Raw genomic sequence first — 16051 nt, 5'->3', positions numbered from 1 at the left:
AAATACAAACTTAAGCCGGGGAAAATGAGAGCAAGGAGCCGAAGAGGTCTATATTTCCATCCTCCTTGTTTAATTCTCCCTACAAGTCAGTGAATTCCCCTAACACAACAAAGACCATGGCAGGAGGCACGCTTGGGAACCAGGGCTAAGCACCATCAGCACCTAGCACTGTCTTTGCGAGCATCCTCAGATGATGGTCAGTGGTCAAACAAAGGTCTGGGGAGTGCAGGATCCACTCACCACACCGCTGCATCCTGTAGTCACATGGCGCTCACCCTGCCAGGGACCACACTGCCCCCTGCTTAAATGGGGAGCCAAGAAGAAGAGGAGAACCTGGGCCAGCCCTGTCCCATGCACAGAGTTATTTCTTGGGGAAGATAGAGCGCAAGGCAGAGAGGAGCATCTCATGCAGTGTGGTAGACCCCACAGTCCTCTGCTGTCACTGCTCCTGAACTTGCAGCATATTGATGTGCATCTGGGGATTCAGGGTCACTTCTGGTTGCCAGAGCCTGAATTCCAGACAACCCGCCAGAAAGTAAAAAATGTCCATTTTTGGACTGGACTTTCCCTTCGCAGCTATGACAAAGGGACTGCACAATCTGACACAAGCAATGTTTATGCCACTGAGATGCAGGAGATGTTGTGGCTTTGAAAGAATCATGCTGCAATGCTATATCAAAGTGATTTGTTGGTTGGTCTCAACTGTTGCAATACAAATCACTGTTTTACTAGCAAATTATTTTGAGATAAATGCACGCTTGAGATATTTTGCAAGATTTTACAGAACATTACATATAAGGCACACTAAAAATGGATATTAGAACTGGTTTAAACATTTATGTCTATGTCAAAGGTCATATTTAGACTATAAAAAATAAAAGTAGTTTTCAAGGGTAAAAATCTTTGGGTATTTGTAGTTCCTCCTACAGTTCAGGTCAGAAATACCTTTCTTCTCAAAATTCAGCATGAAATCTGTTAATCTGGTAGCACCACGCACAGTGCAAAACCACAATGGAGCCTACTCCCCTCTGCAGCCTGGTGGATGGGAACCTGCAGACAAGAGGGGTGCAATATATCTACTACTTGTACATACTCCTAAGATCTGCCTCAGTGATGATCCCACCTGCAAATGTCTTCTGCAGTTGGAACCTGTGAATACCTAAGGCATGGAGATTAGCTCTGATCATAAAGACCAAGGAACCAAGTTAGATAAAAATAAAATTAAATGCATTTTGTACAAACACACTCATTCTCCTTTCTGGCCCGTCATGGACAGAAAGTCCAATATTGTCCAAAATGTTTTGATGAAACTGGTAATGGAATTATGACTTTGGTCCATGCAAGGAAGCCATTAATCAAGGGGGAGCATGCTTACACATATTATGACTATACACTCTAAAATTATATCAAATACAAGAAGTTAATGAGGATTTGTCTGCAGATAAACAATGTTGACCTGCCAACGTTGTATTTACTTTTCTGCTTACAGCTATTTTGTTTCTTGTTTGTAGATCTCTCTTGTTCTGTACTTCTGCAAAGATGCAAAAAACTGCTGAACTAGTGAAGAAGTCACCAAATAAGCTCTCCAAGTGAGCTTAAGACCCCTCTCTCTAAGTTGGAGTTAATTTTATCATTTTAAAGTAATTACCATTATTTAAATTTTTGGTTCACAAAAGCAACCCAAACTGAATATGGTAAAAAAGCTTACCCCATTGATACAAGTGTCATTTCCATTGCAGCTCCCACTGCGCCATACAAGAGCCTCTGCCCATAAATTAAATGCCCTCAGGCTACCATCAGGGTGGCAACAGGCAAAGTGCCTCCTGGGAATGGTCCCCAGCCCGCGTAAGTCAATGACCTTCCAATGCCTTGGGATGCTCCTTGCCATCTCTAAGTCCACAAGCAGAGATGTCACTTCCCTGTCTACCCTTGCAATTTTAAGCAGAGTTAGCCTGGGTACCTGATGAGAACACTTCAAGTTAATCCACCCACTGCTCCCAGCCTAACCATGCTAGCCTTGTGCAAGGCTCAGGAGTAACTGCTTCAGCTTGATGCTTTCCTCCAGCTACGGCAAGAAAACTGCTTGTGCAGACACAGGCAAGTTCCTCCTTCTTTCGAGTCATGGAGTGACCCCAAAATCTTACTACAGATGTGAATAATCACAAGAACTTGCCCAACTTCAAAACAAATTCATTTCTTATGGTCACAAGCTTCACATCTGAAGTGCTTTGGATAACCTGGATAAAGCTCGTCACAGTTGGTACTACTATTCAGAGGAAATTTCAAAATTTATTTAAATTTTAAATTAGATTAAAATAATACTGACTGAAAATGGTATTTTTTAAAATACTCATAAATGGAATATCTGAAAGGATTGGGGTTGGAAAATTTTATTTTAGGATTTTAATTTTATTTTGTATTTCATCTTCTCTTTCCTTTTTAGATGTTTATGCTGTTTCAAGGCATGCAGGTAGTTACAGGTACTTGCAGGTCCTGAAATAAAATACAAATAATTCACTGATACAATCCCCATGCAATAATATGGTAATTCATTTAAGGGAAAACAGATGGTTTGTTTCATCTTTACCAGTTTGTGGTTTAGAAAATTAAAATCTTTATACTGTATATTCTGTACTACTGTTAACGACACATAGGTGAATGAAATGAGATAACCATTTCATTATTTCACTTTTAAATCACTGTGGGTAGCAACTAAGAGGTACTGACTGAAGCACGCCTTATTTTCCAGGTCGCTGTGTCTCCTGTTTTTGTCCCATGAAACGAGAAATTTGTTGATGAAATGCTGGCTGTCACTACTAACATGTCACAGTATAAGGTAACAGGAATAAAAACCCTCTTGAAAGACATTTCAAACTAATTCTAAATTGAAGCTTTCCAAACAAAACATTTTCCAGGAAGATAAATACCTTTGGATTTCTTTTGTCTCAAACATTATTTAATTCTGTTCACTAATTCATAAAAAAACCCTGAGTTTTAATGAGACAGCATTTTATCATTGAAAAAGCTGTTTTCATGAAAAACGTCTGTCTACTCCTAGAGGTGAAACAAAGTGTATTATGGCACATTCAATCTCTGACTGAAATATTGGTGAAATTCTCATTTGTAAAACAATAAACAGCTATAAGTTCTTCTCGTTTTCATTCTTTTTACAGATTGAATGAGGTTATGCAAACACCACGGTGGAATGAAGACAGCATGACAAACTGAAAAAGGTCAGGAAATCCTAAATGAAAAAAATGTGCCATCTTCTAATCTCTTTGAAGTGTTTTCCAGCTCCCACTGCCCAGCAGCAGTATGTAAGAGAGCAAGAATCTCCCAGCCACAACAATTACAAAGGACGATGACTTGAAACTGGAAAATCTCAGCAAGTCTCTCCTGATCCTGCACCCTGAGTAGCAACATCAACATTGAAAACATCAAAAAATTGAGAAACCCTGACAGTTGTTGCTCTGAATGAGTCACCTACCACTGCTAATGGATTAGATTCCCACAAGAGGAAATCCACTGGGTCACCCCCACACTGCCACAGAGAGCACTGGTGCAGAGACTGTAGGTAGTATGGCCCTGTGGAGGCATCACAGTTTTTGACCCACACCGGAGAGCAAAAACCTTTGGAGAGACTAACCCAATCTCAGTTAGCCCTTTAAAAATACTGTAATAATTACAATGAAAAAAACCCCTCAATATTATAATAATAGCAGGCTTGGACTCACGTGATGTTTTTTCTGATGCAGTATATAGCATCTATTATCTGCCTCAGGTACATCTGAGGTGATTGTCATCAGGGTATTTATAGCCCAGGGAAGAAGAATGAAGGAGGCAAAGCTCAGAACTTAAGCTACAGTGCAACTCAGTGAATCCCTTTACAAACGAACAGGCACAGTGTCCATGGTGACCTTGTCATTGCTTTTCCTGCTTTGTCCTGGCCCTGCAGATCGCAGAAGAGAAGAGCAGAGGTAGGAAGCCCTGTTCCCCTCCCCATGCTCCTCCCCAGAGCAAGGCTCTGCTCCTGGGAAGGCTCCAACTCTGCAGAGAAGGGAGGGAGAAAGTAGGGGAGCTCTGCACAGTGCACAGTGACTTCCATGTGTGAGAAGGAAAAGCAGAAACTGATTTTTCAGATAATTTTTTTAAGAGCTAGATATAGAAATAAACTTCTAGCTGTGGATGGTTACACACTGGAACTGCTTTTGGGGAATTCCTGGTGCTAAAGGTTATTAAAATCGGGGCACCATTATCTCTGAGTAAAGGTCTAGTTTATACGTGTCCTGCCTTTGTCAAGAGGAACAGACAGGGCAATCTCTGGATAACTCTTACAGGCTTGTGTTTTCAATAATTACTGATCAGAGGCCAGTCTGACTAACACCAGTGCATACACTGTACGTGCACCTGAGATAACTTGGTGAAATATTTCTCCTAATGGAAGCGGTTTCCACTTCCAATATAGATGTAGTATAGACGCCTGCAAAAAGCCCACCAAGACACTCCACCTACATAAACTCAGGTGCACTCCTGCAAGCCTGAGTCAAAATCTAGCACTTGTGCCCCTAAAACCAGGCTTGTGCTTCAGCTGTCAAAACCCCAGTGCTGGGACATGTTTGCCCTAATTCCTGATGCCTCTGTAGCATCTTGGCCTGGAAGACAAAGGTGGTAGCAAGGTCCCTAATCCCAAAGAACAGGAAGCACTGAGGCTCACCTCTCCCTGTTCCAGTCTACAGGCTGCTTGAATGCAAAACTCAACATTTTCCTGGCTTGGGATTTCCTGGCTGGGCTTGGACTTGCCTTGTCCCTACAGATGTGTACAGCAGCTGCTGCCACAGCCCTGCCTGCCCTGGTACTGCCTGCCTTCTCATCAGCTACTTCACCATTTTTCAAATAACTTTTAAAAATAACTCTCTGGGAGGTTTAACATAAGTGTTAGAAAGAACCTGAAAACAAGCAACAGCTGTTAGCATGTCTGTGCAATAGACTTTAATAATCTGTAGGATGGGCTGGATAACAACCAGCATGCCAAGTGCATCCCCTGGCATACCCTCCAACCCCATCTCGCTCCATGATTTTCTATACTGGGACTACACTGGGAACAGCAATCAATTAATAAGCCCCTCTGCTGATGGGCAGCAGCAGCTTTCCAGCCAGGCATCCCAGTAGATTGGGACATGCTGCCTGGGTGAGACAGACCCAGTGAGCCACTGAGGAAACTCTGCACCCATGGAAAACTGTGTCATCCAGAGGTGCAGTTTCATCTCACCACTAAGCAAAAGCAGCAGCTCACTGCCAACAGCAAGGGCAAGGTCTCACATCTTCTCCTGCCCCGCTACCTCCATCCTCTTCCATCCCTTTACCTCCAGGCATTTACTTCCACCTTCCTACCCCAGGGCTTCTGTCTCCCCTTTTGCACCAATTCAGGTGTCATATAAGAGAATTTAACTCACTTCCACAGCCCTCATGGGCTACACATCTGAGGTGTTAGGAAGTACGAACATTGGAGGATCTCCAGAAAACACAGCTCTCCAAAACACTACTGGAAGCAGAAAGAGGAAAATATTAACAAAGCTGATCACACAGTGCTTAAAGTTCCTAGCTGAGTCTTAGGCATCCTTGATGAAAATAAACTCTACTAAGCAGGTTATTACTGTTCTGAAATGAAATTATAAAAATAAGGATAAAAGTCAGCCTGCTACATTTTCTGAGCATTTATACCATGGGTAAAATACATAAGAGAACCACATATCAAAGACTTTGTATTTATTATCAAAAAATACAGATTCATTATATATAAATATATATATAAATAAAAAGGGCAGATAAGCTATAAGAAGTCTAATAAATAACTTGAAAATTTGTTTTCCCATCAATCAGTATCACTTATGGGTGTATTTTCCAGGTGTCCACTATCTAAAGCTTATTATCTTCAATGGGAACCATAGCAAAATTGGTTATATTACTTGAAAAATGTTCTCCTTGATGTCTCTTAATCTCTTCGCTTTATCTACAGCAGATTTCCCTCTCACTGATACACAATACAAAACTGAGCTCTTGAAGAAAAAACTTAGTATAAGAAACAAAACTCAAGGGGACCTTCTAGAAAAGTGTTCATATAGAAAAACCTGACAATCATACATGTATTATGGACACACACACAAAAAGATTAAAGTATAAAGAGGACAAAGCTGACCATTTGACAAGCAACAAGTGTGCAGGATGAGGACAGGACATGCCACATCTTGGGTTCCCACAATCCCTAGAAGTCCTGAGTAATTGTTTTGAAGCTCATTATTGGTGGACACAAACAAGCTGGTCATGCCCCAGAGAGTACCACACAAATAAATGTGCAGGTTGGTTGTCTCCAAGGTTTCGGCACAGGCCTCATATGGCTACACCACCTCAAAAATGGTAGTGACCTCCCACAAAATATCTTGGTATTGATCACAACTAAAGCAAACACCCACTTCCTCTGTAGACAGTATAGCAGTATGTCAAGGTGGTGTTCTCAGGCCATGATAGGATGGAGGACAGCTCAAAGGAAGCTAGATGTGAGAACTGAAATACACAGCTTCAAAAGATACTTGTGACATTTTGCAAAATCACAGAGAGGATGATGTTGGAAGGCACCTCTGGAGATCACCTAGTCCAAACCCCAGCTCAGAGCAAGCTTGGCTACAGCAGGTTGCTCCAGACTTCGGCCAGTTGCGTTTTGAGTATCTCTAAGGATGGAGATGCCACAACCCCTCTGGGCAAGTGCTCAATCACCCTCACTGTAAAAAAAACTTTTCTTATGTTTAAATGGAAATTCCTGTGTTTCAGGTTGTGCCTGTTGTCTCCAGCCCTGTCACAGGGCAGCACTGAGAAAAGAATGGCTCCATCTTCATTACCCTCCTCATCAGGTATTTATATATATTGATAAGATCTCCCCGAGTCTTTTACTGTCTAGGCTGAACTGTTCCTCTCAACCTCAATTTGTCCCCGAGACGGAGACGCTCCAGTCCTTTAAATAGCTTTGTGGCCGTTTGCTGTACTCGCTCCAGTACAACCTTGTCTCTCTTGTACTGGGCAGCCCAGAACTGGACTAAATCCTCCAGATGTGTCTCACCAGTGCTCAGTAGAGAAGGATCACCTCCCCTGACCTGCTGGCAACACTCCTCCTAATGCAGCCCAGGATGCTGCTGGTGTTTTAGCTGCAAGGGCACATACACCAGGGCTGCCACTGCACAGTGTTCTTAACCTGACTGGAGAAACCAGCTCAACTGCAGCTGTGATTTTACTAAAGGCTGCTGAAGGCCAGGTCAGGGAGGAAATTTGTCATTTTCTCAAGGAGCAGGAAATTCTTCTCTGATTCAGTTCCTCCATAAGAAACAGGATAATTTCACTACCTTCTGCAGTCACCAAGTCTCTCCATTCACCAGCAGTATCAGCAAAAACCACAGAGGAAATTCTTTGTCTCCATTAAACGACAGAAATAGGCATGTTTTTTAAACCTGAATACCCATACTAATGTAGTGTGGGACACAGCTCTGTGTCCAAAATGCCAGTGACAAGCAGTGGGATGTGAAAGCTGGCAGAATGACTGGGAGGGATGAAAACTTCTTTGCTGCAAGAAACAATAAGACATGGAAATATATCTCAGCATGAATAAAGACAAAATACGTAAGGGAACAAACAGGTAATGACCCATGTACAGTTACAATGTCCACAAAGCACTGTACTCCCTAATCATGTCAAAGTGTTCCCTGCCCCACCACAGTTTGCAGGGTCCAATCTTTTAGCCCAAACCCTTACCAGGGCTGCCTCACCGTACAAGCCGTGCCCTTCTCTTGGCAGCAGCTGGTTAAACAGCTCTTTCTTTTCCCCTTTCTGCCCATTTTAGGTGCTGCTAGTCCTTTGTCCAGCAGTGACTTTCTTCCCCTTATATTCTGCAGGCTGCTTCTTCCATCTTCCCCATGATCACAACATGTTACAACTCCACAGAGGTAAATGGCTTGAAGAGTTTCAACTCAGCCTACTGAGTCCATTAGCATATGTATGGAGAGAGATGCAGTTCTTGATTGTATAGTTGGTCATACCATAACACTGCCATTATGACTGTCCAATTAAGATGAAAACAGTAGCAACCCACATGCAACAGGTTCATGAGGGTACATCATGACATGGGAGCGGGAATTAAAAATGCTAAGCAGGACACTGGTATCTGTGTTTGTAGCTGCAGTACCAGCTGCAATGCCACCATCTCTGTAAAGAGCCATCTTCATAAAAAGCCTTATTATTTTTAGAGACATGTTGTCTTCTCCTGAGATTATCTAGAAAGCAGAATATGAAACAGAGGTGAAACATTTCTGTTCCAAGGAACAAATTCTGGCTTCTGCTCTCTCTAATTAAACCACAAAAGTTCTTGCCCTAGACACTTAGTTTCCATCATTTGTAGTTTGACAAGTTTTGTTCATGTTTTTTTTCCTAAAATGATCTTCTAGTTGAAATTTCTCATTCATGAAATAATTTAACTTGAGTGAAATTCTCTATAATCTTTACCTTTAGGATTTTTTTCAGAAGATTTTTGAGCTCAGCAACACGAAGCCAGTCTTGGTTTAAAACTTTTTATGTGCAATAATGCCTCTAACACATCAGAAGAATTGGAATGATTTCTGTATTTGAAAGCAGCATGCTCAACTTTCACAAGATGCTCATTTCCCCTCGTTTTAGAAAGACAATTCAAAATGCAAGTTCAAAATGTACCATCATTTTCAAAGGTTCCAGCAATTTTAAATTACTTTAAAAATCGAGAGAAGTGTGAAGAATAATTTGGCTTGGGATTCTCACAGCCTTGGAGAGCTTTCTGTGTGAGTTACACCAGTCTGGCTATCCTCTGAGGATATGGGGAAGCTCAGAACCCCTTGGTGTCTCCTTCTCAGAACAGTTAGTGTTAACATGACTGCTATCTGCACTGTTATTTAAAAAGTGTTTATTAAATATAAGGTTAACTTATATAAATGGAAAGACACCCATCACCACTTGATGATACACAGAGAAAGCCAGATGCAGAATATGTCAGCACCTGCACATGGTTTCTCTCTTCTAGGTCTAAAAATTATCCAGAATATCTTTTAGAAATGCTTGAATGAAAGATCTTTTTCAGAAAACAAAGCTGGTGTATTTTGACCATCCAATTACATAACCAGAAAGTCACTAACAGAAGGTTTCTCCCAGGATCCCATAGCTGTCCTCTTCCTTTTGAATAAAAGGCTCCCCGCATCAATATTGTATGGATTTCTCTTTCATTGGAGGCCAATATCCTGAGGAGTTTTCCTTTTGTGGATGTAGTTACACTGTGCTCCGTAGAACTAGTGCTAACGTGGTGTATTTCACACTATACACCTCTCACCTGGAGAGTTTTATGGATCACCACACCCCATACTATTACCAAGGTTTGAGTTAGTTACCTGGTTGTGATGGATCTTTCCCCCTAAGCCTCCAATTTTCAGTGGTTTATGCTCTCCTGAAGCAGTTACTTTCAAAGATTAGTTCGGCTGTGCTTGTTCTCAGCTCAGCGACTCTGAAAAGTCTGAAAAAATAATGTTCATCTTTGGCTGTGGTTTGGATGTTCACTTTATACGAAATAAATAATTTGGTTTTCACATCTAAGCACCCTCACTACAAATAAAAAATACAAAGGAAATCAAACCTTGTCTATTCTTACCCAAAAGTACTTTCTTTCAGCTGGAATTAATTATGAAGGACTGATTTTGGGTTTTGTTTGGTTGGTGAGGTTTTTTTAGATAGATCATTTGTTTGCACAGAAAACCATTAGGAAATTTTATTCAAGATCATACAGCTAACATAGTCTCCTGTGTGCTTGTGGTTTAGAAAGTCTTTTACTACATGGTCACAGACCACTGTTGCACGTTCACTGATAAATAGGCACCAAATTGTATACCCTTTAATATATGAAATAATAAAGTCTGCAAAGACCTCTTCAAGGTAATTTACTCAGATTACAGGCATCGTTGGTATATTTTAATAACTTATTAATATGAGAAAAGTGTTCTATAACCACTTACGTTAGTGTTTCACTTTGTTGTGGCAGAAAAGCTGTGAAAAGATCCTATCAGTGTGGTCTTGAGTCTCCATCATGAAGCAACAACATTAGTCACCTTATTTTTAAATTATTTTAATTTTCATTAAAGACCACATTAAAGGGATATAGGCAGAAACAGGCATAAGGTTGACTGCCAATATAAGCATGACCTGAGGAATGGGAAACTTCTAAGTATACTCGCAGCTAATTGATGAGTTTGTGGGGCACTGAAGAGAACTCATTCACTGAAATTTTCTGTTTTAAGGCAACAGGGTACTCTCCTGCTCCTCAGGATGATTTTGGGTGACTGACAGTCAGAACCCCTGCCATTAAGTTCAAGAAGCTGAATCTGATCATCAGATGTGCTCACTCCTAACAAGCTGTACACGGTGCTGTACCCTACCTAGTCCAGTGTCACTGTTTATCTCCCACAAAAAAAGAGTGTGTTTTTTTCTGCAGGGCACGCTGGAAGATATGTAGGCGTTCATCTACATGTTATTACTAAGGTAATGCCTAGCAGCCTTGACTAAAATTGGGGTGCAGCTGAGCTGAGCACCCTACAGAAGTCCTACTGTTGCCTACTGTGACATGGTTGGAAAAGGATAAAAGCACAAAAGCACTTAACCCCATTTTGAAAACTGAAAATCTGGCCAGGGAAGGACTGGAAAACCCTCAAAGCAAGTCTGTGACAGCTTCAGCACAGAGAGATTTCCCAAGGCTCATTCTAGTGCCTTAACTCCACACAACCCCTGCTTCCAAAGCATCACTGGGAACTCCAATACCAGGTATAGGTATAAGTCCACCAATTTTTTAAAATTTCTTGGCTAATTCTACCTTTCTGAACACCAGTAGAAGTCTATGTAGTAGTCTTAGAGGGGACACTGGCAAAAGGGTGCCCAAGAAAAATATTTACTGAAGGTTTCCTTCTTACCAAGGAAGCGATTAGCTTCCTCTGTAATCAGAGGAATCATGAAATAATGATTTCAGGATGGAAAGGACAGAACATGTTTTGTTGCAAATAAGACCAAGTAAAATGAGAAAACATACTTTAAAATTAGTGATTAGCAGTGACATAGCAAGTAACGTGCTCAAGTGAAATAATTCAGTGCATTCCCATTGCTGTCTCAGAGTGTATTAGGGGAATGCTCCTATCTGTGGGAGATGGTGATGGGATTGATCAGCACTAGCAGGACTTACCAGGAGATGGGCACCACAGGTACAAGATCAAGCCCAATCAAAATGAAAATGTCACACAATCTTGTGACACAGCTTACACCCAAATGTGATAAATGACATACATATATAATTAGCACTTGGTTGATTTTCTTGCTGTTGAAGCAGTGGGGTCTGATAGCCTGTGTTTGGCCTATGTCTGAAACATTAAAAGAATTATATGTGTATTATATGTGTATTATATGTGTATTATTCCCCCAAATAAATTATTTACATCTTCTTTATTAGTTTCAGCTCACAGATACGCACCAGCTCTGCATCCCTAGTGTTAGGAATCATTCAGCTTTGGACCCATGCCTTTCCTCAGACACTATACATTCTGCCACAGATCAGTCTCACCCTTGCATGCTTTACATGCAGAATTTATTATGGCAGTGAATTACAACTTATTCTATCATTGTTCCAAAAAAAATTGTAATATTTAAAAAACTCAAATAAGCACCTTCCTTCCCAAAGACTGCTACATTTTCCCTATCTGTAGACCTGATTTTTACAGCAGATTGACCTATTTTGATACCTAAATAGGGCTAGACTTTCAAAAGTGTTCCATATCCAGCAGCTCTTATTATATCCAGATTTTCTAAAGAATTCAAGCATCACAGTGCCAAGTTCTTTGGGAAAAAAAGTGCTTTACTGTAGTGCTGACCAAGGAGCTGGGCTCTTTCAAAAATCTGGCCCTGATATTGAGTGCTACACTCTTATAAAGCCTTCAGACCTTAAGCAGCCTGATTCCTCCAGCATTTACACCAGTGACGTCTACTGTTATGGACATCTGGGAAATAGATACAATACAAGCCCAATTCTTTGTTGATGTTAGTTGGCAAGCATAATATATATTAAAAAAAAAAGATTCCTAGACATCAGGTATGAATATTTTATTTTCTCTGGGCAGACCAACTCAACAGTTTTAATATTTTAGAGGGCACTGGAACTTTATCCTCCGATACTAAAAAAGTAACAATGTGATATAGTGCAACAAGTTCATGCCATGAACTTCCATAGGAAATCAGCTAAGTGGTTGGCTCTTTCCGCTATAAGCCTCTAAAACCATAGATCCATTAAAATTCAGTATCATTGTGTTTATATTAGTAGCACTGTTACACATTGGGAGCTAGATTTAGGTTTTCCAGCCTTCAACCAGTTGACTGAAACTTCAAACAGAAGCAGTGAAAACCTGTGCCTTTGCAGAAGGCAAAATCAAGAAAACAATGTCAAAGCAGCAGCACAAATGACAGCTTCTGGGAGCACAAGATTTAGAGAATCTCAGCCTAATCTGTTCCCAACTACGTTATTCACTGCATGGCGTCTAAGGATTTGTTTTAAGCCCTTCCCAAAGTGTCTGTCATCCTATTTCCTTGTCTCCAGCAAAAGTATCACATAACTGTAAATAAATGTTCAAATGAGTTTAGCAGTCATCAGGATGTTTCAAATTTGAGCACAACAGCTTTTTTTCCCGAAGTTCAATTTAAGAAGTTCCATTTGTGGCCATTTTACTATATACTTTATTTTTAACTTCATGGACAGATTTCTCACTCCGCTGCTTTCTTGGGATTACAAAATTGATCCTTGTAAGGTCAGCATTGAATGAAAAACTTGGGAAAATGGAGATGTGTTTGGCTCTCTTTTTTTCTTTTGGCTCACAGGACCTCCCAGTCAGTTCCTTTTAGTGAAGATGAATTTGGTTTATCACTTGTCTCTCAATACAACCCTTTGCTTTCACCTCAGTTACAATTCCTGTACAAGCCTCACTTCTATTGCTATTAAAAGGGCAAAGTGAAAGGAAAAAACATTGTAAAGAACTGTTTACTATCTCATCTCTTCTTTACCCATTACTTTTGGATGTGCAAGTAAACGTCAGTTCCCTTCCACTCTTAACGACCCAGCATGGGATACACTGCAGAACAAGGCAGACATATGAGCTACCTGGAACTATACCTGTTCTCAGCGTTTTAACAGCAACTTTTCACAGTAGGGACCCAGCCGTGGGGTTCTTGGAAGCTTGCAATTCCAATAGACCTTGGCAGAATGCAGGTGGGATTTAAATCATATACTGCTGCACCCGAACTATCTGGGGGATTTCCCTTTTCAAATCTTGCTACAAGTGGATTTTCAAATGTTCGCACAGATTTCAAAAAAATTGTTCCCATATAAAACTGGCTACTTCTTATACAGAAAAAAAAAAAAAAAGTGGAAAAAGAACAACTGAATCAGTCAATGAACATGAAATAACATGTTATAAAAAACCTAACATAAAATGTGTAGCTAACAAAATTAACGTATGCACAATGTTATCAGATTAATTCATCTCCTCCACAGTACTACAAATAATTTGTTTCCAAGTTTTAAACCGTTTTCATTAAATGCATAGGAATACATTTCCACTAGGTCCGTCATTCTTCCATGATTAGGGGAAACAAGTACGCCAGTACAGTAATCTTTAAAAATATTTACACATTCCCATCCCCAACTTCACATATCTATTCTTTTAATGCAAGCTACTAATTTTCTCATTCACAACTACCGTCTATCTGATTTCCTCAAGTACTTAGTGGTAGCTATTATAATAACCAAGGATCATGGGACTAGATCCCTGAGAGACAAGGTCAGACCAGTAAAATTAGCCATCTGTCCAGTAAGGGCTTTAAGCTCAGGCTGTATTTAAGTATTAAGTTTCCAACTGTAAAGGCATTTTTTTTTCCTCACAAGAGCAAGAGAATGCACAGCACTGATTCTAAAAACAGCAATTCAAAATTTTTAACACTGTGGAACATATACAAAAAGGGTCTGTGTCCTGTAAACACTCTGTGAGCTAAGGCACGATCTACTAAAATTGCTATATTTTACACTGGTATGATACCAGGGAAGTTAGTGATAAAAATCGGTGCTGGCCTTAAAAACTCCAGGACAGTCTCAGTGCATGAAACCGTCCTGGGTGTCAATATTTCCTCTAACCATCACAATTTTTCAAGCATGCAGAATGTCAAAATGCACCATGCACTCTGTCCCAACCCACTGTTTATTTACATTTTACCTTACTGTTCCATACGCTGCAGTCTGCACGGGCTATAAAAGCTGCTCAGAGCCCAGGTTTTTAACTTTCAACCACTAAGGACCATGTACCAGCACCTTGATCAACATGCAAAACCCCATGACAGCCGTGGGAATTCGCCCGCAGGTCACCGGTAACACCCAGCCAGAAGCACCTTGAAGCAGCCCACATCATGCTTGTTACAGAATAACTACAATTTTTTGATTAAGTTATTGCTTCCCTAGCCATTTTTCTTTTCCATTTACTACTCTATGCTTTACGTTATTCGCTGCCACGCACACAAATGTCACAGCCAAGGCACAGCCTTGCGACAGGAAATCTCTGACTGGCGCAGAGGTTCACCTGGCTCCTAACTCCGCTCACGCAGCACCACAGGTTACGGACTTCAGGGAGAAACGGGTAAAATTTCTGCAAATCGCTTCCGCAGCAGCAGCAGTCGCGCCCTGCTCCGTAACCGGAGCGAACGCACTGACTGTAAAATGCGGGAGAAAACGGTTCGTACACCGATGCCGCCACTTCCCCGCTTCCCAGGGCACACTCCCTGCCGCTGCCGGGCACCCGCTCCCAGCGGCGGGTGGGAGGACAAGGCAGGGGCTGGCAGGGAAGGGCGGGGAGCAGCCGCTCCGCAGCTCACCGAGGAGTTCATTTCTCAGAGCAGCGCCGCGACCCGCCCCAAGGGCCGACAGCCCCCCAGGAGCGCCCCCGGCTGCTCCCGGAGGAGCGCCCGCCGCTGTCCCGCCGCCGCTGCCCGGCCCCGCCGGCGTCTCCCCCCGCCCCGCCGCGCCCCCGGCCCGCGGCAGCGCCAAGTTCTGCAGGGACGCGAAACTTTGCCGAGTGCGAGGGCGGCGCTGAAAGGGCATCTCCGCACCCCGGCGCCGCCGCCCACCCTACCTTGCCGGCGGGGGATGCTCCTCCGCGGCGCCGCCGCCGCCGCCGCGCACCCGAGGCACGAAGCCAGGAGGAGCAGCGAGGCGAGGCGGCGGCGGCGGCGGCAGCGCCCCGGCATCTCCATGTGCGCCGCGTTCCCACGCCGCCGCCCGCGCGGGGGAGCTGGGGGGGCCCGCGGGCGGGGGTCGCCGCCGCCGCCGCGTGTCCCCTGGGGACGGCTGTCGGGCGGGGAGTGGGGCTGGGGCCGGCGCGGAGCGGAGCGGAGCGGAGCGGGGCTGGTCCCCGCGCCGGGCAGGGACGGGGAGGGAAAGGAAGGGAAGAGAAGGGAAGCGGAGAGGAGGCTGGGTCCGGTTCTTTGATGGGATTACCGCCGCCCGTGGGGCGGCCGCGGCGGCGCGGGGCACGGCTCGGCACCGCCCCTGCGGGGCGCCCCCGCCCCCCGCCGTCCCGCAGCCCCCCGGCGCCGGACCGGCCCCGAGGGAGGGCTGGGTGCGTCCCCCGCCGGCTGACCCCCGGGCCGGCCGGCCCTGCCCGTCAGGTGGGCACTGGGGACCCCCACCCACCGGGCACCATGGGGCGGTGTGTCACCCCCTCCTCAACGGAGACCCCCCTGCCGTATGCCTGCCCTCCCCCTACGCAAGGGGATGTCCTCGGCTCCCTCCCATCCTGCGGGACCCCGGCTCAGCTGCTCCTCCCCCCAGGGGCACGGCCATTGACACTCGGGCTCAGGGTTTCTTCCTTTTCTCCCTGGTTTCCCCGGGAAGGACGGGGCCGAACTGGTAGCCAAGTCTGAG

The 16051-nt window shown here is 43.5% G+C and overlaps 1 protein-coding gene across 1 annotated transcript in view; it reads right to left on the bottom strand.

Moving 5' to 3' along the window:
- EGFLAM (EGF like, fibronectin type III and laminin G domains) overlaps positions 1–15640 on the bottom strand; it is a 77686-nt gene extending 62046 nt beyond the window's left edge. Inside the window, exon 1 of the mRNA XM_064438636.1 lies at positions 15261–15640. Coding sequence (XP_064294706.1) covers positions 15261–15381 — 121 coding nt within the window. The 5' untranslated portion in view covers positions 15382–15640. The remainder of the gene's footprint in view (positions 1–15260) is intronic.
- Positions 15641–16051: the final 411 nt, after the last annotated feature.

This window comes from Phalacrocorax carbo, chromosome Z (genome assembly GCF_963921805.1).
Source record: "Phalacrocorax carbo chromosome Z, bPhaCar2.1, whole genome shotgun sequence".
NCBI lineage: Eukaryota > Metazoa > Chordata > Aves > Suliformes > Phalacrocoracidae > Phalacrocorax > Phalacrocorax carbo.
This window is presented reverse-complemented; position numbering and strand designations above follow the sequence as displayed.